The sequence below is a fragment of the Anomalospiza imberbis genome, chromosome 8 (genome assembly GCF_031753505.1).
Source record: "Anomalospiza imberbis isolate Cuckoo-Finch-1a 21T00152 chromosome 8, ASM3175350v1, whole genome shotgun sequence".
In the NCBI taxonomy this organism is placed as follows: Eukaryota; Metazoa; Chordata; class Aves; order Passeriformes; family Viduidae; genus Anomalospiza; species Anomalospiza imberbis.
The window spans coordinates 33,233,086-33,258,381 of record NC_089688.1 but is presented as its reverse complement, the minus strand read 5'-3'; the positions used below and the strand labels follow the sequence as shown (position 1 = coordinate 33,258,381).

General features: G+C 42.1%; 1 protein-coding gene across 2 annotated transcripts in view; it reads right to left on the bottom strand.

Annotated features, from left to right (window-relative positions):
- DOCK1 (dedicator of cytokinesis 1) overlaps window positions 1–25,296 on the bottom strand; it is a 273,275-nt gene that overhangs the window by 179,448 nt on the left and 68,531 nt on the right. For both annotated transcript variants that reach the window (XM_068198299.1, XM_068198300.1), the window contains exons 24-27: window positions 16,898–16,968; window positions 15,181–15,287; window positions 7,819–7,946; window positions 6,230–6,325 (exon numbers count right to left, since the gene is read on the bottom strand). In XM_068198299.1, the coding sequence (XP_068054400.1) occupies window positions 6,230–6,325; window positions 7,819–7,946; window positions 15,181–15,287; window positions 16,898–16,968 (402 nt within the window). The remainder of the gene's footprint in view (window positions 1–6,229; window positions 6,326–7,818; window positions 7,947–15,180; window positions 15,288–16,897; window positions 16,969–25,296) is intronic.

Here is a 25,296-nt window from a genome sequence, read left to right as displayed (position 1 = left end):
CACAGGAACAAAACCCAGCCCCAAAGCAGACCCATCCCAATCCGGATTGTTGGCCTTTGCCATGGGTTAGTATTTTTTTCTACCAGTCTTTGGAAAACCTCTCCAATACTGCAGAAGGCACCAGGAGATGTCCAGGCTGCAGCACTGCTTGGAAGGAGCTGAAATTGGAAATGCTATTTATTTATTTATTAAGCTGCTCAGATGGGTTTCCCAGCTTATCATAATTTGTATCTCCATCTATTAATTGTACTCAGTAATTGAAACAGGGGAGAAATGTGATTTTTCCTAAGTTGGTTTGTTTGTTTTTTGTTTTTTTTTAAACGGCACTTAAAATTTTGCTCTGACTTATAAACTACAAATTTTCCTTTAAGTATTTGCAACTGTCATTAAACTTGCATCTAAAATGACCATTGGTGGAAAAATTCCTCATGCTAGAAGTGGCCAAGGAGTGGGAATCTTGTCTTTTGTTTTGGTTTGGGATTTTTCCCTAAGGATTTCAGATAATTTGAGTGTCATGTGACAAATTTGGTTTGAAATTGCATTCTCTGTAGCAACAGGAAGGTACAAATTCTTCAGCCTTTAGGTGCAAGGACCATGATCTTTAATTTGCACATACTAAAAATTTGGGGAAGTGTTTCTCCTCTTAGCTCAGCATCCAATTTATCCCTGACAGGAAACTAGGAGGAAAATAACCTATTTTTTTTCCCCTCAAAGAGCAAGAAAAGCAAATTAAAATGGGAATGGAAATGCAGAAGATGTCTATGGCCAGCTCAATATTTGCAGTAAATCTTCAAGAGGGCTACGAGCTCTTGCATAGAAGCAAATTCTGAAATCCTCTGGTGGGAGTTGAAGCATTAGGAAGGTGATCCTGTACACCGGGAAGGAAGTGCCACTGTTTCATGTGGAAAAAAACCCCGTATTTCATGTATTTTATATTGTTTTTAACTAAAATCTAGAACTGTTTACAAGACAGCCCACACAACATGGCTTAGAAACCCAAATATTTCCAAACAAAAAAATACTTTTTTTTTTAAGCAGAAAGGAATCTCAAAAATGGGCAGAAAAAGGAAATACAGCAGTATTCATTATTAAAAAAAACATGAATAACTAATGCACTCCTCCATGCTAACAGGCCTAGTGTTTGGGGTTTTTTAAAGAAATTAAACCAAGCATCTCTCCATGGCAACCAATTCCCAAATCCTCAATGCCACCCCTCAGTAGCTTTGTGTGTGCAGGGACCCTGAGTGATCCAGAGCTCCTGGAATCAGGGGAAAAGAGGGAGCAAACTCCATCTGGAGAAACAAAGAGCTCAAAGGGAAAGTTCTCACGGCGTGTTCTGTACATGTCCAGGCTATTTTCTTAAGAAGTTGCAAATTTTTAATTTTTTACATTTTTTTAAACCTGGGGAAAGCTGACATTACCATAGAATCTTGCTTCCGACTGACATCTCGTGTTCTCTGGTACCCTCCAATGTACTTTGTAATAAAATGTTTTTGCAAGTGTGTAAAATGTATCATAAGTGTATTGCCTTTAGAATCACTCAGGCTCAGGTTAGATAGACACCAAGAGAAAAAACAAAAATCTAATTCTTTAGAGCTTTTAGTTCAATGTGACAGAGCTATTTCCACCTCATGTACAAGATCTTGGAGGTTCTAATGAGGAAAATGCATTTTTGTTTTCAATGTGGCTTTGCTGGATTCACTGGCAGTCCCTTGCACTTCATACACTGATTTTCTAGCTGCACTTCTCCCATCTCCTGCTTCAAAATACTTTTTAGCCAATAAATACTGCAGTGATTTTATATCCCTTGCTCTTTGCTGAGTCCTTATAATTTCCACACAGCAACAAAGTTGCATTCTTTGGTTTAGAACTAGAACTAGGAGGAAAACACTATTCCTGTGAGTAGCACTTGGTTTCTTACAGATGAAAAGCAAAAACAACTGTAAAAATAGTTTTAAAAAAATCAGGATAAAGTGAAAAAAAAAACATGATTAAAACTGGAAAATCCTACCATTGGTACAAAGTGTTTGCTTTTTCTTGCCTAAAATGCAAAACCACTGTCCGTGCCTTTGATTTCACTCAATGTTTTAAAGGTTAAATCACTTTTTCCAATCAAATAGGGTGATTTATCATGAACTCCCCAACCAAGTCAGCTGTTAGATTACACCAGGACCTGTGTATTACCACATATTATATATTGCTGCTGGAATTGAGCTGGAATTGAACCAGATTGCCACTAAAAATCCAACTGCACCAACACCATTTTGTCTGGGAGAGCGTAAGGGACTGCAAGAAGATTTTTAATATTCCATAAAAGCCATCTGTGGTTCATTAAAATAACTGGAGTGCTACGAATGTGTGCATTTGCTTAGGTGAGTGCAGCTCATTCCCATCAATGCTGGTAGGGAATGCAACAGGGATGGTTTGACACCACAAAAAAGCTCAATATTAGTGATGGAATAAAATCATGGCCACTATCCAAATATCACGTCAGTTTCAGTGAAGTTAGCTTGCAATATGTAATTTCAAATGATTTTGAAAGAGAAGAAAACATGTGACTCAATAAAGCAAAATATTTTTACATGGAAGAAGTCTGGTGAAGAAAACGACTTCTATTTTCTGCCCAACATTCTGGAATCCCTGAAGCCTGACCTGGGCAGCTTTTAAGGCACAGGAAGATAATTTACATCCAGATTCAACTCCTGAATAACAAACTGCAGCCCCAGAAGTCTCCTGTGACCATCAATAACTCTGATTTCACACTTGCACCTGTATTTTATATCGTTCTGGAAAGGCCTGCAGCCTGGAAGTGCTGAGAGATGGACAATCCACCACGGTGGTTGATTGATTGATTGATTGATTGATTATCCCCCATCAATGCCACTCTGCTCTACACAACCCTCGTCACTCTCCTTGTGTCAGGTGTCACCTGCACCCCACAGAGATTCCCCTTCTCCATCTCCTTCCAGAAACCTCAGACAGGTTCCACAATCCCCTTTTTCTCCTTCTGATGGCTCCTGCATCATTTCTGTTCTGGTTTCACCTCAACCCTCATCCCAAAGCACAGAGGGGAAAGCAGCAAAGTGGAGAAGATTCCATTCATCAGCAACACCACAAAGTCCTGTCCAGCGCTTCCCACTCACACAAAATAATCCGTTTTCCCTGGTCACAGCACGGACTTTGCTCCCCATACACCTTTCGATGTTTGCCAGGGCCACTCTCCTTATGGACACACTCTTGGAAGTTAACACCATAGGAGCATGGAATGGTTTGGGTTGGAAGGGACCTTAAAGACCATCACATTCCAATCTTCCCCTAGGCCAGGAGATTTCCTCTCTGAAATGAAAGAGCTCGGTTTCCTTGGCTTTGGAGATGAGGCACATCCCAAGCTGCTGACACGAGGAGAAGGAGCAGCCATGGATCATTTTGGAGCTGCCACCGAGGCTGCTCTGTCCTATTTACTGGAGGAGGCAGAGATGTTGCCTCATGTGGAACCCAGCATTGTCCAAAAGGCACCAGGAAAGGAAAGAGAAGGTTTAAAACCACCCTTCCAAGGCTCAAGGAAATTTGCTCGGTTTACTTTCTCTTCAGTAAGAAAGGTTTTGTGGTTTTTTTTTTCCAGATGATTTCTCACTGGGCCAGGAGCAGCAGCAGCTCAAGGCAGGAGCAAAATTAACCTAAACCAGGCAGTTTGGAGCAGCAGGACAGCTCAGCACCCTCAGGCTGCATTCTGTACTAATAATAGAACCACTATATAAAATAAATAGTAATAATATTAGAATCTTCTACTCAGAAAATTGATCAAGTAAAAACCACCAGTGAGACTTACAGAGTAAAAATCAGCCCAAACCAATGAGAACTGAAAATTCTTTTGCTAGCACAATTATTGTCAAATCAGATTTTAAACTTGCCATTATACTTCATTTTGCTTAATATCTGGTTCTTCTCTTTGCAACTGGTCTCTTATTTCACGAGAATTCTCTTTTGAAGTTACAGGATAAAACTTGCTTTTGATTTTATCAAGGAACTCACATTTAAGGAGGAAAAAAAAATGAAAACCAAATGTGCAAAGCCGAAGGAGAATCCTTTCAGTTCAATGCTGCAGAAAAGGCTCATACTGTAATTAAAACTTTTCACTTGAGCACTTCAGTCCTTGACATTCCTCCACTGCTCATAAACTGCATTATGCAACATCAGGTTTTGGATGGAAATGGTGTCACAAAGTATTTTTCCAGGGAGAAAACATGCCAGCTTTAGGACACCAATACAGTTATATTTAGAGAATAAAAAATTGGTTATGTCCTCTATTTTACTTCTTTTAAATAAATTATCATTACTTTAACTCTGTCAGATATTTCAAATTCCTTCCTTCCAGTCACCCTGTATGGTTAATCCTCTACTACAAGTAAAATTTAAAAAAGAAAATTCACTGCATCATTTCAACCCAAATCTGATGCAAGAGAGGTCAGGCTGTGCTTCCTAATTATTATTATCATTATTATTATTCATTTTACTCCTCCTACTTTGCTGACACCACAGAAATGAGTTGTGGCTGCTTATTTAACAGGGGAATCTCTTCAGCAGAGGCTGCATTGTAAGGTAGGAGTAAATACTCATTAAAAATAGCCTGAAATCTCAGTGTTCATTAGCTGATTACAGAGGCTGTGCGTGAGGGATTCCAGGCTGTGCTCAGGAGCACAATGCAGATCTTTAATACCACTGTTCTGAGCTCAAACACACACAAGTTTTCAAATCTACTCTGCTAACTGCAAAAGGCATAATTAACGTTTTTAAATATCACCTGAACCACGTTCATCAAAACAGTAATTAACTCTCATTCAGCCTGAAACTGAGGAAGTTAAAATAACACACAAGTCTTTCGACTTCCTTGCACTGCTGCATGCCAGCACTGGAATGTTCTGTAGGAATGATCTGCTTGGAACCATTTCCCCACAGAGGTTGGGATTCCCATCCCTGGAAGTGTCCAAAGCCAGGCTGGACAGGGCTTGGAGCAGCCTGGGATGGTGGAACTGTCCCTGCCCATGGCAGGGGTGGAGTAAAATGAGCTTTAAGGTCCTTCCAACCCAAACCATCCTGGGATTCTGTGACTTCTTGCTCCAGCAATGGATCTGAAAATCCATTATCCCTTCCTTACAGCAAAACCCCAAGTGATACAAGTGAGAGACCAAAACTAAGCCAGTGGAAGATGCACCGAAGACAAAATGAAATTGTAGCAGATTTGCCAACAGGAGCACCCCCAAATGCCAAGGAAATGAGCAGCAGCAGGTCCAGGAAGAAGTGCTGAGGACACAGAGCCCTGTGTCAAAAATCACTGTGTGTAGAAGTCAAACACCACTGTGTGCAATTACAGGGAGAATTTAAATTGGGAAGGAAAGAGGAGATCAAAAAACCAAGTTGCTGATGGACTCATCTATCTGATTAACAATTAACCCCATGGTAAGAAGTCAGTGCATTGAGCCAAACTGACCCAAATTGATGCAGAACTGAGGGACAACTGCTCAGACACAGCACAAACCTGGCCCACTTCGACCAGTTCCCTGGAGAGATCAGCTGCCAGCTGCAGAGAGCTAAGAAAGAATACAAGGTAAAGGCAAACACACAGAGAGGCTCCCAAAAACACACAGAGGCGCCCAAAAACGCCACAGATCTATCCCCATCTATCAACAAGCCTCACTATTTTTTTTTCATTATTTAGTCCAGTATTAATGAATTAAAAGTGGAAAAATTCAAGTGTAAGGCTTTAAAATCACAGTGTTAAGTCAACAGGGTCGCTTGCATCAGTCCTTCCTCTAAACATAATTTTGGGCTCTGTTCTTCAGCCATTTGAACATTCACCTTGGTTATCTCAGTTTAAGTCAAAAAGACAAGTAAATGCTTGTAAAGCAGTAGCTACAGCCAAGTCTCATTTCCACACTTCTCAGCTGGCTAATTACCAATACTACATCATTTTGGTGCACACAGATATCAACCCTGGTTAATCACCTGCTCACAGATACTTTTCAAGCAGTTTTTTTTTTTTTTTTTTTTTTTTTTTTTGTGCTCTTCCCCTGTGTCAACCACAGCAAAATTACCAGGCAGTGCTTTCCAGCTTCCTGAGCACACAGAGAGAGAGAGAGGGGAGGTTTTGATTGCTTTGGGTCACCTGGGATTGCAATCCTATTACAGGCAGGGGCAGGGAGATGTGAGCGAGGTGTTTGAGTTTACTTACAATGAGCTCTGAGTCCCGTCCCATGGAGATCACAGTTCTGTTCACTGTCCTCAGCAGGTTCTCCATGATGATCTGGACATGGCGCTGTGTGGGGCCCTGAGCACAAGGAATAAATCAGTGATGCCTACAAGCAACAGACACCAACAGAACTGAGCCATCGGTGCTGCCTTTCAGCCCACCTCTCTGGTGGGAATTAAGGAAAACATCGCTTGCTGTTGATCACAAGGAGGGAATGGGCTTAGCAAAGTGTTATTTTGGTAATACATGTTCCTGATAAATTAAAATGTGCTGTTACAATGTCAGTGGAAATGCAGCCTATGACATTTAGTTACCCATTAATTTTCTTCCCCCAAGTGATTTTTCCAACATCAAACCCCCACAGGCATTACCAGACTGAGGGGAGGGGAGGGGAGCTGCTCTGCAACAGCTCAATTACAAGGAAGAGAAAAGCAAAGCAAAACTTTCACTAATGAATTGCCAATTTCAGTCAATATTAGAAGCAATCTATCACTAATTTTGAAAGACTTAAAATGAAATATTTATTCCAAGCAGCTTTTAAGGACAAATCCAGAAACCTCACACAGAATGATAGGCAAAAAACAAAGCCAAAGACACCACAAGGAGAAAGAAACAGATGAGCTTTGCTCCCATCTTTTACTTTATGGATGAAAAATAGATTTGCATATTGGAAGGATGATCCATCACCAGCACAAACGCACCCAGGAGCTGGTCCTGCTGCCAGGATCAGCCTGGGAGAGGGTGGAGCTGCAGGTACGGAGAGAAAAGCAGCCAACAAAGAGAGACAGGAGCAGCCAGGCTGCCAGCACCAAATCCCTCCTGCAGAACAAACCCCACTCTGAAGCAGCCACACAGAGCTACTTCCAAAAACAAACAAAATCAGAGCAAAAAATCCCAATTAAATAAGATGCCAGGGAGGATGTGAGTAGCTGACCCCTGAGGTCCTTTCCAGCTGAATTAGTGTATGACTGTACACAGTGCTGAAGGTTCAGGCAGCAGCAGCAGCCCAGATTTCAGGAGAGCATCAAATCACTGCAGCTCTCTGGCAAAGAGCTGTTGTATGTTTGTTGAGGTCAAGAAAAAGCAAAAAAGAGACTATTACGAAAAAAAAAAAAAAAAAAAAAAAAAAAAAAAAAAAAAAAAAAAGAGGATATTACACATGCTGCATGTCTGGGAACCATGTCAGCAACAATACAACTCAAATGCACATTTCCCAAAATGCCCATGGGAGAAAAGACAAACCACCAAAACAAAACATTTTCTACCTGGAAGAGGCCAGGCACAGTAAATGAGGAAGGTTTAACTCCTAAGGACATTTATTTCTTCGCTATCTAACCAGAAATCTGTACTGGATGTGCCTCAGAAACAAGTGCTGTGCTGGATGTGGCGTGTGAGATGCCCCACAACAAACACATCCCCATCACTCGAAAACTACGAGTTAGAAAAGGCTGCTTAGGAGGTTATAAAAAAGAAAACTAAAACTCGAAAGCTTCAGGAGTTACCTGCCTAATTCACTTTATTAAAACAATTTCTGTGAAGTGTTACTCATCACAGAGCCAGCCCACACTCACCACGTCCTTCTTGTAGAGCACTTCCAGGATGTTACTCAGCAACTGGCAGCAAGCCTCCAAATCTTCTTGTCTCTCCAAGTGATACTTGAGCTGGTCTGTCATTGTTGGCAGCAAGATTTCCCTGCAGTCTGCACACAAAACACGAGGTTACAAACACAGCTTTCAGGGCCTTCAGGCTGATGTGCTTCAGTGCTTACATAAGACATAAAAAAAACCCAGGAAAAACAAATTAACTTCCAGCTTTTCAACCAAAGCCTCACCTCACCTTAAAAACTTCTGCCTGTGAACTGCTCCAACCTTTGACCATTTGCTGCCATTAAAAAAATACAAAAAGCCTAAAAACAAACAAACAACCCAAAAAAAAACCTCCTTCCTTGCTCAAGTACTCAGACTGCTCCTACATGGAGGGAATCACCAGGTCAAAATTAATTACTAATTATCCATATAAATGTCAGCCCAGTGAACAGCTTGGTTCTGCAGATTTGCCCTAGAGATGCTCTGTGATCACAGCCTTGTGCCTCTGCATTTGGGAAACTTCAGGATATGTTTCTCCCTGAATTTTGGGCTAACATGGAAAGGAAACAGCAGATGAAGCAAAACCTCACAGGGCAAAGGGGCTGTGTAACGTGAACTGCCCCCAAATGCAGGGGAGGGGAAGAACCCCAAAGCCCAGCTGCTGAGCACTCCAGGAAAGGCACAGAACATGTCTCTGCAGAGCCTGTGAGGTGAATCAGTCTTTAATAACTTAAAAGGCTCCTAATTAGAGGGTTGAGAACATTCCACAGCCCTGCTAAGCCCCGCTGCTAGGGAGGGGGCAAAGATCAGTTTAATATCTGAGTCACCTCTGAGTTCCACTGCAGTGCTGGAGCTGCTCTGATCGATGGGAGAGGCAAGTCAGGCTGCATTTCTGAGAAAGAGAAAACTGATTATTTGTCCCAGTGCTTGGTCTGGAACGACACAACCAGCACAGAATGCTCCTTTCCCTTGGGTGGAGCTGACAAGGCTCCTCAGCTCCCACCCGGGGCTGCTGAGAAACATGGGGGGGGAAACAAAACAGGCTGGGAACGCCACAAAATCATCCCAAGGGTGAGGAGGAGCAGCTGAGGGAGCTGGGGGGGCTCAGTCAGGAAAAAAAGAGGCTCAGGGGGGACCTTCTGGCTCTGCACAACTCCTGCCAGGAGAGAATACTGAGTGAAGGACACAGGCAATGGCTCCCACTGCCAGAAGGCAGGGTCAGATGGGATATTGGGCAGGAATTCCTGGCTGGCAGGGTGGGCAGGCCCTGGCACAGGGTGCCCAGAGCAGCTGGGGCTGCCCCTGGATCCCTGGCAGTGCCCAAGGCCAGGCTGGAGCAGCCTGGGACAGTGGAATTTGTCCCTGCCACGGCAGGGGTGGGATGGGATGGGCTTTAAGATCCCTTCCAACCCAAACCGTTCCACGTCTCTGATGTTTCAACCAACCCAGTGCTGTGGTGACACCGCCTACGTGAGGATGAAATTTTCAGGGCATCTTTTCTATGAACTGTTCTGAAGAACACTGAGCTGCTGCACTCTGCACTGATTACTTGGAAGCTCAGAGGTGTCAGAGTCCAGGACATCCCTCTGGCTGCCCTGGCTGGCTCCAGACCCTGGCATGAAGTCAAAAACACCTGTGGCTTCCATTTTAGCTCGTGGAAAAAACTGCCAACTCTGTATGAGGAATTACAAGCCACAAGGGTTTGAGTAGTGTGATATTTGACCTAACACAGGGTGGAAAAGCAGAATTTTGGGATTTTTAGAATGTGATTCAGGGGGTACAAGATGAAGGAATTTGGGCGTGTCCTAGCCTTCTTTTCCTTCTTCTTGTCCTCCGTGTCTCGGTGCAATGGTGACACTTTTCTGTTGGTTTAAGGTAGAGATTCACAGTCTAACATAGGTGACAGGAATTGGTAATAAGCTGTAAACACACACACATGGTTTTGAGTACATAATGTGGGAGCTGCCCGAGGCTCGGGGGCAGATGGCCACGGCTTCCTTTCTGGACAGACCTCGGCAGGTCAGAAAAAGAATGTTACAGATAAGGAGAAATAAACAACCTTGAAAACACAACTGGAAGCTTTCCAGACTCCTCCTTTGGCTGACGCGGGCTAAGGGAACAAGGACTCTCACAATCTTGGGGTCATTTCAAAGAAAAGCAGACCCCGACACAGAGGAGGAAAGGTGAATCCTCATCACCCTGCCTGCCACAAACACCCCCCAGCACCGATTAATGGGGAACCTTCGTGGTCCAGAACATCAGATCCTGCTCCCAAGGCAGCTCAGGACCTGCTGCACAATGACCAGAGACAATGATAAAATTCCACATCTCTTCTAGAGCAAAGTCCAGCCCATGGTGATTTAATGCCAGAGGGAATCAAATTTTCATCTGTAGCAGAGGATGCTCAGCAGGAATTATCAATTAGCAGCAGCCAAGGAAAGCCTTCAATGAACACAGGAGCGCTGCTGAAGCTGAACACACACCATAAATTTGTGTCAATAAAAATATTGTGTTTCTTGGGACACTGAGAAATCCATTTATTTTATGGTTCATGTAGTTCACATGGCCAAAAAAACTTAACCTGTGCTCAGTAACTTTGTTTCTACTCCACAGCTTGTGAGATGAGTCATAACTGAACAGTAAGAACTCTTATAAATGCTGGGGGCTGTCTACTAATAGTCAATAGGCTCAAATTCCTCATGGAAAAATCCCTGGATTTTCTCTTTCAAACTCCAGCAGCTCCACAGCTCACTTGGCAATCAGCTGGAAGTCATTTGGAAAACAAAGCACCAGCAAATCCAAACAACTCCATGGGACAAAACAAATCAGACAAATCACTGTTTACATAAACCAAAACCCTGATGTTTGCAAGGACAGGACACCTCATTTAACTCCCAACCATGAGCACTGAAAATATCCACTAAATTATTATTAAACTGCTCCACACTCAGGGAAAAATTATATTAATGCCTTTTTGCTTAATTTTTAAGTAGTGGAGTAAAAATTATATATAAGGTTATATAAATTATGTGGTGGTAGGGACACCATATATATTATATGGTGGTAGGGATAAATGTTATTTATATATTCATTTACTTCTGGAAAAATATATATATTCATTTACAGTTCAATACATTCAAAGTATTTATATATTCATTTACTTCTACTTTACTATATGGAAACATTACTTATTTATATAATTACCATATGTTCCTATTTGTGTTTATAAATATGAATAAAATAAATTTTAAAACTATTATATTAAGTTATTACTATTTTAACTATTATATTGCTTCTTTTTTTTTTTTTAAGACACACAAACCCCACCACCAGACTCCATTATGATCCAAGGTCCCAAACTCTCCAGATTTCCCACTGAATCATCCATCACTCAACACCACCAAAGCAAAATGCTTCAGCAAACTGCTTCACACACGCACCCCTCTCACCCCCAAATCCTTCAAGCTTCACAAATTCGTGTATTTTGAATTTTAATTCCTCTGGAGACACAAATAAATCTTCCTTGACCTCTCAAAGCAGAGAATTAGAGCCTTTTTTCTGCACCAGAAACAAGCTGATGAAATTTTCTGTGCATTTGCCAGCCTTGCCTAAGTCCACAATCCTGTAGCGCATATTGCTTTTAGAAAAGAAAAATCTCATTTGTGCAACAGGATCCAGGATTAGTTGACAGCTTATGGGGAAGTATTCCCTACCAGTTTAAAATTCCTGAATCAGTGAGCAGCAGGAATGGCAGCCAACAACATTTTAGTAACCAACTCCAACCCACAGAGCGAGGGCAGGAAAACCTCCATTTCAAAAAGGCTGTGGATAGAGGTTTGATTTCTTTTCAAGTGGATTTGAATGCTTCTGAAAGTTTCCCAGCACAGCTGAGGCTTCAGACACAAACTTCAGAGAATGATCACGATGAAGAATTACGGTGAGAAGATCAGAGGGATGGAGCCCCACTCCTCCTTAAAGAAAGCCTGGATGCGGCACTGGGGGCCAGAGCTGAGTTGAGGTATCGGGGCTGGGCCGGACTCGATGATCTTGAAGGTCTCTTCCAGCCTGGTCGTTCTGGGATATTCTGTGAATTCCTGTGAGGAAAGGCTGGGACAGCTGGGGGTGCTCACCTGGAGAGGAGCAGCTCCAGGGAGAGCTCAGAGCCCTGCCAGGGGGTTCCTGAAGGGGCTCCAGGAGAGCTGCAGAGGGACTGGGGACAAGGCATGGAGGGACAGGACACAGGGAATGGCTCCCACTGCCAGAGGGCAGGGATGGGTGGGATGTTGGGAAGGAATTCCTGGCTGGGATGGAATTCCCAGAGCAGCTGGGGCTGCCCCTGGATCCCTGGAAGTGTCCCAGGCCAGGCTGGACACTGGGGCAGCCTGGGACACTGGCAGGTGTCCCTGCCATGGCACTGGATGGGATTTAAGGTCCTTCCCAACCCAACCCAGTCCGGGATTCTGTGATACCAGTGGCAAGAAAAGCTTTTAAGGCCACACTTTGTTTACTGAATAAAACCACCCAGACACCCACAGGAATCCCAGAGTGGTTTGGGACAGTGCAGGTGCCTGGAATCCCCATCCCAGCCCCACCAAAGGCTGCTGGATTTAGGACATTCCCAACAGACAGTGACAGGAAAACCCTCCTGGGGAGCTTCCTGATAAGATCTCAGAGCCATTAAGCAGCACTGATCTGTCAGCAAACCTGCCCTGGGCCCTGATTAATCACCCTCCCATTAAAACACATCCATTTAAATTTCTCAGCAGCTCAATAATGCTGGACTGCACCATTCCCTGCACCCTGAAGGGCTGAGTTTGGGAGTCAGGTTTAAAAAATAAGCCAGCCACACACAGTTCCTACCTCTCCCTCTGGAAATGGAACTGTTTCAATAAGGAAGGGCAAAGATTAATATGGTAAATGCAGCATAGCCTTTCTCAGGAGTGTGTTTCACACTCAATTTCTTGTTTTATCAGAGTTATCTCCATTCCTTCCTCCCAAGGAGAGTAAAGGAAGATCCCTGATATTACTGACTTCTGCCCCAAAGTCCTGGCAACATGAGAGAAGCCAGGAGAAGGGAAAATTATTACACAGACAGTGAGCTGAGAGTGAATAAAGTAAATGAGTAACACTGATGCACAGCTCTAGCCAGGAAACATTAAATTATTCTTGGGGACACCATTTACCCAGGCCCCAACACCAGCAACTCCACTTGAACTCTTCCTTTCACTTCTTGAAAATCCAGCACTTAAGGGCTGAATAACTTCAAATCATTTCAGAAGTGAAGATAAAGTCTGGACTTGCTGTTTCTATCTACCCAATTTCTACACATGGTGACACAGGTGGTAAACGGTTTTTCAGAGATTCTAAGAGTGGTATAAAACCACCACAATGCCAATCCACCAAGATTTTTTAAACTGGAACCAGCAAAATTTGTTTTATCAGCACTCAGCAGTCTCAGCTTTTGTGATCTGAGAGCAGAACCCTTCCAAATCTCTTTTCCCACTGAAGCAGCGCCTATTTGCTCCCTCATTACCTTCCCCAACAGCACACAAACACTTTGTTTGGGTCAGTTTAACCTGCAGCCAGCCTGAAAAAGAATCAAGCGTTTCACCTCAAAGGAGGAAATCTGTAGGACAAGTGCCTGAACTTATCTTTCACTGGCCCATTAATGGGAAAGCAGAAAATAACAAGGCACGGATGAACAGCACCCTCTGAAAGGTTTCTGCTTTCCTTCAGGCAGGGAACAGCTTCAAGGCACAGAGGACATCCAAAACCTTCACGTCCCCCCACACGAGCCCACAAAAGCTGAATTAAAGATTTTTGATAAACCCCAACACAAAATTACAACAGAGCCCAACAACCTGGCTGCTTTGTGCCCTTTTAAAATAACAAATCCCAAGTTTTTTTGTAATTTTGCACTTTCCTAAGTGAGACTGCAGGTAACAAATGGTAAAGAAGTGATTTTCCTCATGCTGAAGGCCAGGCTGGATGGGGATTGGAGCAGCCTGGGATAGTGGAAGGTGCCTGTGGGAATCAGAAAAACAGGAACTCCCACAGACACTGAAGGGTTTGATCTGCAGCCTTGGAAGAAGCTTGGATTGATATGAAAATACAATACACAGCTATGGAGCAGAAAAATCATAAACTCGTATTTCTATAGCTGTAAGTAAGAAGATGCCTTCAGCAAGTGAGAAACTGCACGGGTAAGATGGTGGAGGGTTTATAATGTAAGGGTGGGGTTGTATGGAACAAGCTGAGAGTTCAGAAGTTACAACAGAAGCAGATGTGTGCCTGTGAGTTAGAACCCATTGGACAAAAGTATCCTCAGTGCAGCAGAAGTGAGTAAAGGTGATGGGTTAGAAAAGCAAAATAAACCCTGTGGCAACTGTCCATTGGGTTAGAAAGTTCTGTATTGCCTTGTAACAAAGAACTTGTGACTGCTCTTGAGCTGTGGCCGAATGCTCGCTCCTCTAAAATCTCAGGGCCTCTGAGACTGATGTTTATCTGAGCAATGAATCGTTCTTAGCCTGAAAATAGTCCCGTCCCTTGCTGGAGTTCTGGATGCTGAGAATTTTAAACTTTCTGTGCTGACAGACTCTGATTCCCAGGAGAACACTGCATTGACCTGAGGCTGTGGAGAAGGCTTCCAAAATTGATTGACAGCACTGGGATTGTGGGTGTGGAGTTTGGATAGAGGTGTGTAATGTCACAGGGTGGAAAACTTAAGAGTTTCGGGTTTTAGAATATAGCAATATATATGGGCCAAGATGGAAGTTTTAGGGCGAAGGCTGGTTGTTCTTCTTCACCTTCTTCTCCATGGGTTTGGGTGGTATTTTGTAATTGGACAGAAAAGTCCACAGTGCAGACTCTGAGTGATCGGTTATTGGGTTAAAAGTGAATATAATTTAGGTGTCATTTCTTAATTGGATAGTTTAGCCTTAAAAGACCTTGTCACGAGAGACAGTTGGCCATTTTGTGCCTTGTTAGTGAAAGACTGCAGAACTCACTGCGGTGAGACTGTAACACAGATAAGAAATAATAAACACCCGTGACTGAATGTGAACTATCCTCTCAAGTGCCTTCAATCCCAACCTTCACAGAGGAGGAAAAAGGAACCCAAAACCAGGAATCCCTCCATTATTAGTGGTGACAATGACGGGTGCCCAGCAAGCCAAGGGCAGCACTGGATGGGCTTTAAGGTCCCTTCCCACCCCAACCAGTCCTGGGTTTTGATTTTCAGATCCTGTCCTTGCAATGGACCACCCTTAACGTGTCCCAGGCTCCACAGGATGGCAGGAGGGAGCAGGCAGGGGACAGGGAATAAAGCCTGGAATTCTGCCTGCTCACCGTGCTGGGTGAAGAGGTCGCTGTGCACGATCTCGATGAGGCAGTAGAGCTTCTGGATGGTCAAGCGGCTCACGGGCACGTTGAGGATGAACTCGGTGAAGAGCTTGCTGCACACACAGGGAAAACAAAAAATCCATTAAACAAAAGCAAAAATCCACTAAATAATCCATCAAAAAACCCATTAAAAATCCACGGAAAAACAACCGGACACAATCATCCGTAAAGAACCCGAGACACAACCTCCTGCTCTTGGATAAGCAAACTCAATTTTTTTCAGATATTAAACAAACAAAAAAAAAAAAAAAACAGAGAATCATGAATAGTTTTCAACAAGTTTCTTTAGTTTTCAATGCCATTTCTTTTGTCCCCTCCCTTTTATCTCAGTTTTAGTCTGTTTCACTTCAGGTTTTAGGTTTCAAGCTTTCCTTGCCTGTGCTTCACGTCAATCAGCACTTTTGTGATGATGGATGCCAAAAATAAGGTGATAATTAACATTGTAAGCTACCAACAAAAAAAATTAATAATTAAAAAACCCCAGAATTGGACATTTTAGGTAAAGATACCATCACACTCATCAGCGGAGGTCCCACCTAATATTGACAAGACTTTTCAATAATTTTCTATCCCTTCCTAAAATCTTGGGTTCTTTGCTTTTCCTGTTGAGACTTAAGTCAACCTCAATTTAAATACTCCCAGTATTTAACTGCAATTCGTATTGGTAATACCATAGAAAAAATGCAATATTTGGGCTAAAACAGACCAAGTCCTGAATTTTCCTTTTTCCCAGGAATTTTATTGTCACATACCAAAATTATTATTTAATCCAGAAACTCTACAAATCTGGACTTGTTAAGCCCAGGGAAGTGTAGATGTAAAGCACTTCACAGTCCCCAGGCAAGCAGAAGGTAAATGCCAGGTTCCTCAGGCCACTGCAAGGTTAGACTAAGATGATATTTATTTATTTTATCCCTGCTTTATCTCTCTTCCTCCTTCTGACATATCAAGACCATAAAAATAAAGCCAGACAAAATTTAGAAGGGTTTGTGCAGTAAAATGAGATTTAAAATGTTTTTTCAGTCTGTAACAGCACCATAAAAAATAAAATTATATTTTTCTCTTTAAGCTTGGCTGAAATACCAGGTTTTATTTGGTTTTTCCACTGATTTTTTTTTAAATATCCTGTTATTGTCCTTTTTATTTACTAACAACACTGCCATGTTTATGAGCTACTGAGACATCGATCCAGCAACTGAATCACTAAATTATTTATTATTTTATTATTTACATGAAATTTATGCATGGAAGAGTGAAGCATCATGGTCCAGCTTTAGAGTTTTGATGGCAGCTGCCTGATTAATAACTCTTGCTAATGGTTTGTACTGCAAAGTTTGTCAGATATTTGTTAGACTTTATTTTTTAAAAATAGGCTCTTTGTGTAACCCTTAAAAATACCTGCAAGGGACAAAAAAAAATGCAATAAAACCAAAGTGATAAAACTTCTCAGGTGATCCATATTTCACTGTCTCACTATATATTTCTATATCTTTATATATAGCACAGATATAGTAGAAACCTATAAAAATATATAAATATATAGTGTACATTTTTATATTTATATATTGTATGTCTTTTATCTATTTGTGTGTATATTTTAATATATCTTTATGAATAAAGATTTATATAAAATTGGCACTCCAACTTACTTAACTCTACTCACCTGAGTTCCTTTGGATCGAACACTAACTTCACATCATTGACAATTGCTGGCAAATATTTAAGTGCTGCACCCTAGAAAATACACCAAAAAAAACCCAAATTAATGAAATTAATGTGTTTAAAGATGATGCAAAAACTGCAAGAAGAGACTCACTCACGACAAGGTGGCTTTGATTTCACCATTTTCTGAGCCACCTGAGCTGAAACTCTGCAAGAATTCAACTTTTAAACTGATTTAAAATAGGACAGAGGCATGTAACGTTCATAAACTGGGGAAACTCAGACCAAAATTAGAGATTTATAAGCTCCTTCCAACATTTTATAGAAACCTTTTGGTTCCTCTAATCCCTTTATCCCCATCTTCTGTTGAGCACTTTCTCATCCTCCTCCTCAGCCAGGCTGGAGTTGTTTGGGCTTAATTTTCACTCCACTACTTAAAAATTAAAACAGAAAACCTAATTAGCATTTTTCCCCCTGCAGTAAATTCCTGGTAGCCACCCATGAAACCCCGGCTCTTCCCAATTCCCCTTGAACTCGCAGCTGCCACTGCACGGCACGTGAAAGAGCTCGGAAGATACAAACAGATGTTTAGCATTTTAATTGTTTGTAGGGATTTTTACTCATTTTATCTTTTTCTTAGGAACAATTCAAAGGTATTGCATGCACTGAGCACCGGACTAGAAAAAAAAAAAAAAAACCTCAGTAATTGAAATGTAAACCAGAACAGCCAGACTTGTCTGCCTCACCTTGTGTTTTATGGATCAAATCAAATTGTGTGATAACAGGTGTATTTTTGCCTGAAAAGAGGCAAAAGGTTGGATGGGAGATTGGGAAGGAATTGTTTCCTGGGAGGGGCTGGGATGGAATTCCGGAATTCCCAGAGCAGCTGTGGCTGCCCCTGGATCCCTGGCAGTGCCCAAGGCCAGGCTGGACACGGTGTTCCAGGGTTCCAGGGAGCACCTGGAACAGTGGAAGGTGTCCCTGCCATGGCAGGGTGGCACTGGGTGGATTCTAAGATGTTTCCAACCCAACCCCCTGTGTCACTCTGTGATGTGAGAAATGATTGTAATCTACACCCCCCAGCCTGGACACACACTTCCCATCCCCGGTGGTTTCCACAGGAGGAGAACAGTCTTGAGGAGAGAACGCAAACCCACTCCTTTCTCTTGCAAGAGCTCCCCTTTCCTGCACAACCCCTGTCATTCCACACGCAGCCCCAGAGCTCTCAAAAGCAACAAATCAATGCTTTGGTGGCACCCAAGGAGAACCTCAAGACACCACCAAGGCTGAGACCCCTCTCCAAAGGGACCCCCCAACCTGTCCCTGGGCTGGATGCTGATTTCAGAGCATCCAATTTTCAGTCACAATCCGCTGAAGCTGTCAAGCTGGAGCATCAACCATCCCACATCTGCTGGAAGGACTCCTGAGCTGGGGACTGTGGAATTCTGCAGAGGGAGCTGTGGGGGATGAGGTCTCTAACGACCAGTCAGGAACCACAGGCAGACACGGAGGGGTTTATTTGCTGATCATTCACATGCACAGAGCCATAAATGTTTAGTAACACATCTTAAAAGAGAGCTTGGATTTTATATCTTGAATTAAAATTTCACACCAAGTGTAAAAATTAACACTTGAATGGCTCTCATGAACTACTGTGGGGTAAAACAATTTACAACAGCCATTTACAGCTTGGAGCTGCAACAATTAGCAGCAACTGAGGGTCTACTTTATGGACAAACCAATTAAAGTTTAATTCTGGAGATTTAAAGAAGATTGTGGAAGTATATTTCCCAATTTCCCACCTCAGCTGGCTCCATAATGTGACAAGATGATCAGACTATGAGACTGTGCAGCCCCGTGATTAAAAATGTATTTGTCCAAGCCAAAGGGCTACCAATATAATTTTTATTGGTATTAAATCATGTAGAAGGGCAGCTCCTGCTGTAGATCTTACTCTGTTCAAGCTGCAGCTGAAGTAGATTTTCTGTGAGCAGTAGCTCCATTGCAATGCTGGTTATTCCCAGGACACTGCAATGCATAAATGAGGTATATAAAATTCAGCAGATAAAAAAAGCCCTGCTCTTGTCTTTCCATAAAACATCAGGGGAAAAACAAATAAGCATCTGGTTTGGAGGGTGAGGGGTGTTTCTCCCATTTAAACAAATTAATTTAATTACTTTTCACTCTTGATCAGCACTGGACAAAGGTTCCAACTCCTCATTTCCACAAGAAGCAAACAGCAAACTAAGCCCAAAATCTCAATTCCATGGTTTCACAGGGATGCCTTAACCACTTGAAAATTCCAACCAGCATTAAAAATCCACAGTAGTGAGGAACCTCAGTGTTCACTCCAACAGTTTTTTGCAGTGATTTCCCTGTGATCACACGAGAAGCACACCCAAAGCTGGCAAGAACAGTCTCACACATGCACTCAGTAATTACACACAGTTTCAAGCTGGGCTGCAATAAAAATCTGACTGCCCGAAGGGGCTTCTCTCTTTCTGCAAAACCAGTGACAAATTATTGCCACCCTTATCAAGTCACAAAATCAGTCGTTTCCAGTACTACAAAGCACACAAATAAAGCAGCAAAGGGGAAGGATGAAAAGGAGTGAAAGCAGCAATGAGCTGTGGCATGAATAATGGATATATTCTCCCTGAGTTGAATTTCCTCGTACACTCACGGCTCTGTTGGCTGTGGGCTGTTATTGGGATTTTATTTTTTTGCCCGGGCTGTGATTCACATGGCTCAGCATGGCATCAGCAAGGCCATGGCAGCCTGCAGCCAACTCAAGAGATGTTGTGGCTCATCCTCTACATCCCAACCACACAAACACACATTAACTTCCCCTTCGTGAACACCACAGCTGTGTGTAAAAGGAATTATTCCACAGAAAGTATGGGAAGAATCATGAGCTGACACTCCCTCCTGAGAGGAGCTGCCAAGAGAAGCCATGGAGATGCTCAGTGCCTCAAGGACACCTTTAAAAACTGTGAAAAAGGCAATTAACGGGGCCAAGAAACACAACTCACTAAGTGAAAATAATCAGGGCCAGAAAAGTCAAAGCTTTGCCTTAAATGGAAGAAATTAAGGAATAATTGATGGGCACAGGTCTCTGCACAGCCAATGCAGGGTATGGCAATTCCCAGGATTTATCCTTCCACAGACTAATTGCAACTCATTCCCTAAATCATCCCAACCTGCTCTGTGTCTGGAGCAGGACCCTTTGCAACCTTTCAGATAAATTCATTGATGGGCTCCTAATGACTTCACAGCTAATTGTGCTCGCCTAAACTTCTCCACAGCTGGCAGCCAAATCATGCTGGTGTGGAAGGAACAAATGCAGTGTCGGTATCAAAAGATCATTTGAGTGGAAAATCCCTTCATATCTGGTAAAAAAAAAACAGAATAAGTAAGATCAGGAGCAATGGAATTGTTATTTACAACAGTGGTCCCTCTGAACATCAATTAATTTAACAGCTAATTGTGTTCTCCTGAACTTGTCCAGAGCTGGCAGGGAAACCCACGTTTGTGTGGAAGGAACAAACTCAGTGTTGGTATTAAAAGATCATTTGAGGGGAAAAAAAAAAAAACCCTTCAAAAAGGCCAGAATAAATAAGATCAGGAGCAATGGGATTGTTATTGCCAACAATAACAATTGTTAAAAGCCCCCGTGCACATCAATGATGAGTCCCCTGCACTGCCCACGCTGCTCTTTTCTCACTGATAGTTCATTTCCAGACAGGTTTGATGAACCAAAAATGGGTAAAGAATAGGATCTACCAAGAGGGAAATGAGCTCACTGCCCAAGTCTAGAAGTTCAAAGAGCTTCTATGACTAAAAGTTTATCTGAATTATTTATCCTGATTCTCTGCAATGATTTTTTTCTGTAGTTTTTTGCTGAGTGGGGAAAAATAAATTTCACTTTGACACGTGAATATTTTAATAAGAGTAAGCTTCATTTATTTATTGGGACAGAAAGTGGCCTAATTGCTAAAACTACCGGGAGGAGCTGCTTTCCAAGGAAATTTCTGGAGTTTTTAGTTTCTTCACAAAAGGATGAGAGAACAAGTAAAAGCCTCTTCTTTGTGTAATCAGGCAAATAAAAGCACATTAAAATAAGACAGGGCAACTTTGCTAAGTACCCTAAAGTATTTCTGATATAATTTTGGATAACAGAAAAACGAGTTTTACTCATTTACTTTTGTTTGCTACACAGTTGAGAATATGGTGAGATCTCTCAATTAATACAAAAGTGAAATCACCTCTGTGATAATTACAGTAGGTCACTGGTGAGTGAAAAGCAAGCAGGACAGAAAAAGAATCTTCAAACAATGGAAAATTATCCAATTCTTGGGTTTATAAAATTGAATGACAAAAAAAAAGTGTCACAAAAGCTTCTCTGCAGTATCTGTTTAAAAAAAAACTAAAGGTTGTCATTAGATTGACCAAATGACATTTGCAAAGTATTAAACAAAATGTATTCTGAGCAGAACACCACAGCTTTTTTCTGGGGTTTAAGTTCAGCTCTTTGTAGTCCATAAAAGCAAAAAAAAATCCTTAATTTAAAACTGTCATTTTCCAAAGCCATTCGATTCCATCAGCATGCCTGGCCTCCAAATTAAGCACAAAAACTCAGTGCCAAATACATGATATTCTTCTGAACTCTTTTGTTTGACAAAGCAATGAATTTGTTTCACTCGACTCCATTTGAGACCATTATTTTAATGTTAATTTTCATCCTTTGTGCCATTCAACAAAGAACCTCCCTTCCACCCCAGCATTATCTTGGGTGCCACTCCATTAAACTCATCCAAACCAAATGAAGCCCAGTCAGCAGCTGGATCAGACAATATCCAGGAACACCTAAACTCAATATTTGAGATTTGCCCCAGCCTAGAGCTCACAAACTAATGCGTTTGTATCCCAGTTGCAAAGCAGCACCTCTGGCACTAAATTCAGTGTAAAACAGCCCAACTTCAGGGCAAAAACCAGCCTAAAATCAGGCTAAAACTAGCCCGACTTCAGGGCAAAAACCTGCCTAAATTCAGGCTAAAACCAGCCCAACTTCAGGGCAAAAACCTGCCTAAATTCAGGCTAAAAACCAGCCCAAAGCATGATCACAAATGAATATCTTCTGGAGATACTTCCCACATGGGTGCCAAGAGACACAGAAACCCCAGTCCACAGCTGCATTTTGTTACTCAGCTCATCTGAAGTGATGTTTATTAAGAATTCCACCTGTTGGAAAAGCCCTGCAGATTAACCCAGTCCCTTGTTTTCTTCTCAGGCTCCTCATGTCTCCCTGCCTTCGTTTAAACACTTTTCTGTGGCTTTAGCAATAAATGCTGAATATTAAAGTACACACTGGAAACTGAGAAATGTGTTAGAAGTGAGCAGAATTCTTAGGAACCCACAGGCACAGGAGAATTCACATTAAAAAATGGTCTCATCTTCCACCCCAGCTGTCTGTGGCCACACACAGGATGATTTTACACACACAAAGTGCTCACACCTCCTTAATTCAGATCATTCAGAGCTCCCAGCCTTGTCCCAGCCATCCTGAACAAAATCAGAACAGCAAATATCAGAGGGGACCTGATGGTTTTTGGGTTTTTTTGTTTTCACTGAGGTTGGGATTGAAAGCGTTAGAGACGGTATTTTGTGTTTAGACTTAGATGTTTATTACTTTTATTCACATTACACTTTCACAAGTCATGAGTTCCACATCATTCTATTAACAAGCTACAAATTGCCTAACCATCTTTCTCTATAATACCTTTTAAGGTTAAACTATCTAATTAAGAAATGACACCCAAATTATTTTCACTTTTAACCCAATAAGTAATCCCTTGTGTCCCACAATGCAGGCTTTTCTGATTAATTACAAAATACCAACCAAACCGGCGGAGAAGAAGGCGGAGAAGAAGGCGGAGAAGAAGGCGGAGAACAAGGCGGAGAACAAGGCGGAGAACAAGGCGGAGAACAAGGCGGAGAACAAGGCGGAGAACAAGGCGGAGAACAAGGCGGAGAACAAGGCGGAGAACAAGGCGGAGAACAAGGCGGAGAACTAGGCGGAGAACTAGGCGGAGAACTAGGCGGAGAACTAGGCGGAGAACTAGGCGGAGAACTAGGCGCAGAACTAGGCGCAGAACTAGGCGCAGAACTAGGCGCAGAACTAGGCGCAGAACTAGGCGCAGAACTAGGCGCAGAACTAGGCGGAGAACTAGGCGCAGAACTAGGCGCAGAACTAGGCGCAGAACTAGGCGCAGAACTAGGCGCAGAACTAGGCGCAGAACTAGGCGCAGAACTAGGCGCAGAACTAGGCGCAGAACTAGGCGCAGAACTAGGCGCAGAACTAGGCGCAGAACTAGGCGCAGAACTAGGCGCAGAACTAGGCGCAGAACTAGGCGCAGAACTAGGCGCAGAACTAGGCGCAGAACTAGGCGCAGAACTAGGCGCAGAACTAGGCGCAGAACAGCCATAAAACCTCCCTCTTGCTTTATATCCATTCCTGTATTCTAAACCCTTAAACTCTGAGTTTCCCACCCTGTGACATCACACACTTCTATCCAAACTCCACCCCCACAATCCCAGTTCTGCCATTCCATTTTGGAAGCCTTCTCCACGGCCCCAGGTCAATGCAGAGCTCTCCTGGGGGTCAGTGCCTGGCAGCACAGGAAGCCCAGAACTCTCAGTACCCTTGGTTCCAACATCTCCCCCTCTTGTTTGAATTAGGAATATTGTTTTGACAGTTTTGTTAAATTTTTGTTGGATACATTGAAATAGATATGGTATTATGATTTGTTATTCAAATATTGGGTTTTGGTTGATTTATGGGTAGGATTGTGTTTTTTAGGGTAAATAATCAAGTAAGGTATGAGTATGATATTTGATTTAGGCATTTTTTGATTTTTTTTTAATTTAAGGTGGGGTGTTTTTTGTTTTTTTCTTAAGTTTTGTCTTGGGATAAGTTAAATGTAATTACAATTTTTATGGTTTTCTATTTTGTATGGAATTTTGAGTTGTAACAAGATTCATATTATGTTTTGGTTAATAAAGTTTTATTTTGTTATTATTATTATGGTTTTTATACTTTTTGTATTGATATAAAAACTTTATCCTTTTTATTCCAAGTTTACAATTTTTTGTGGGTGAAATACAAGATGTTAGGCGTAGGTTAGAATTTTTGTGTCATTTATGTTTGCTGAGAAGGGTCCAACTCCCTCCACTGCAGGAGGAGCTTCTGTGCCTCCCAAGACATGCAGGAATCCCTGACTAAGGAATAGCTACATTTTTATCCACACTTGAACCATCACTCCCAGGCTCCAGCTGAGCTCATGCTTCAGCAGGAGAAGGTTGGGGAAATAATTATCATGCACCAATTAGCAGAAAAGAGGAATAAACCCAGGAAGGCTCAGCACACTTGTAACCATTAAAAATGCATGCACACACCAAATGCTGCTCACCTCATTGCAGCAGGTTTAACCCTCAAAGTGATGCCTGGAAAACAAAGCGGAACCTCCCCTTCCCAAGCCATTGCTGCAGCCACTGCCACTCAGCATGAGAGGAGAAATTTTGTTATTGAGGGAACAACCACAGCATGTCACCTCAACTCACTGCCTGGATTTCCTTCTCCAGCTTGGACAACCCCACACCTTAAAAAACTGCAAAAGGCAGCCCTGAAATGTCTGTCTCCACTGATGACAACACTGAAACACCAAAAACAAACAATAAATCCCTAAAATTTTATTTAATTAACTAAAAAACCCCAACTTCTGCACTGTTTTGAACCTTGTAATTTTTAGCAGTTCCCAAATTCAAACCTACAGGACTGATTATAACCTGGGGTGAAAGTGGGTTTTAGTTGTTCTTGCTCAACATTTTAATTCCAACACATTTGAGTATATAAGAGGCAAAAGAAATGAGGTGTAAGCAGCAGTAGAGTGCTGGTAAAGCTCTGCTCAAACCACATTCCAAGATGATACGGAATTTTACCTACTTATTGCAGAAATCCTTAGCTGAAGTAGTACCAGACAATCTAAAAATAACCTTTTAATGTTTTATATGTGCATATGTATAAAAACCCTGTAAGTTCTCCCCTACCCAGGACTTTTTGAATGTCCATAATCCTCAAAGAGGTACAAATTCCAAGCCTCTTTTTGTGCTCTACAACCTTAAATCCTTGAACAATTCTGAGAGTTTTCTTCTGAGTTAACTTCCCCCCCACCTCAGGCATGCACCCAACGCCTTAAAAAAATGAAATTAAAAAAAAATAAAAAAATGAAGCAATTTAAATGCAAAATATTAAACAACTGAAGACCTACAGTCAACAGCAGATCATCAGTTTCCAAAAGGACATAAATATTTGAATAGATAAAGAAGAATTCTTGCTAAGAA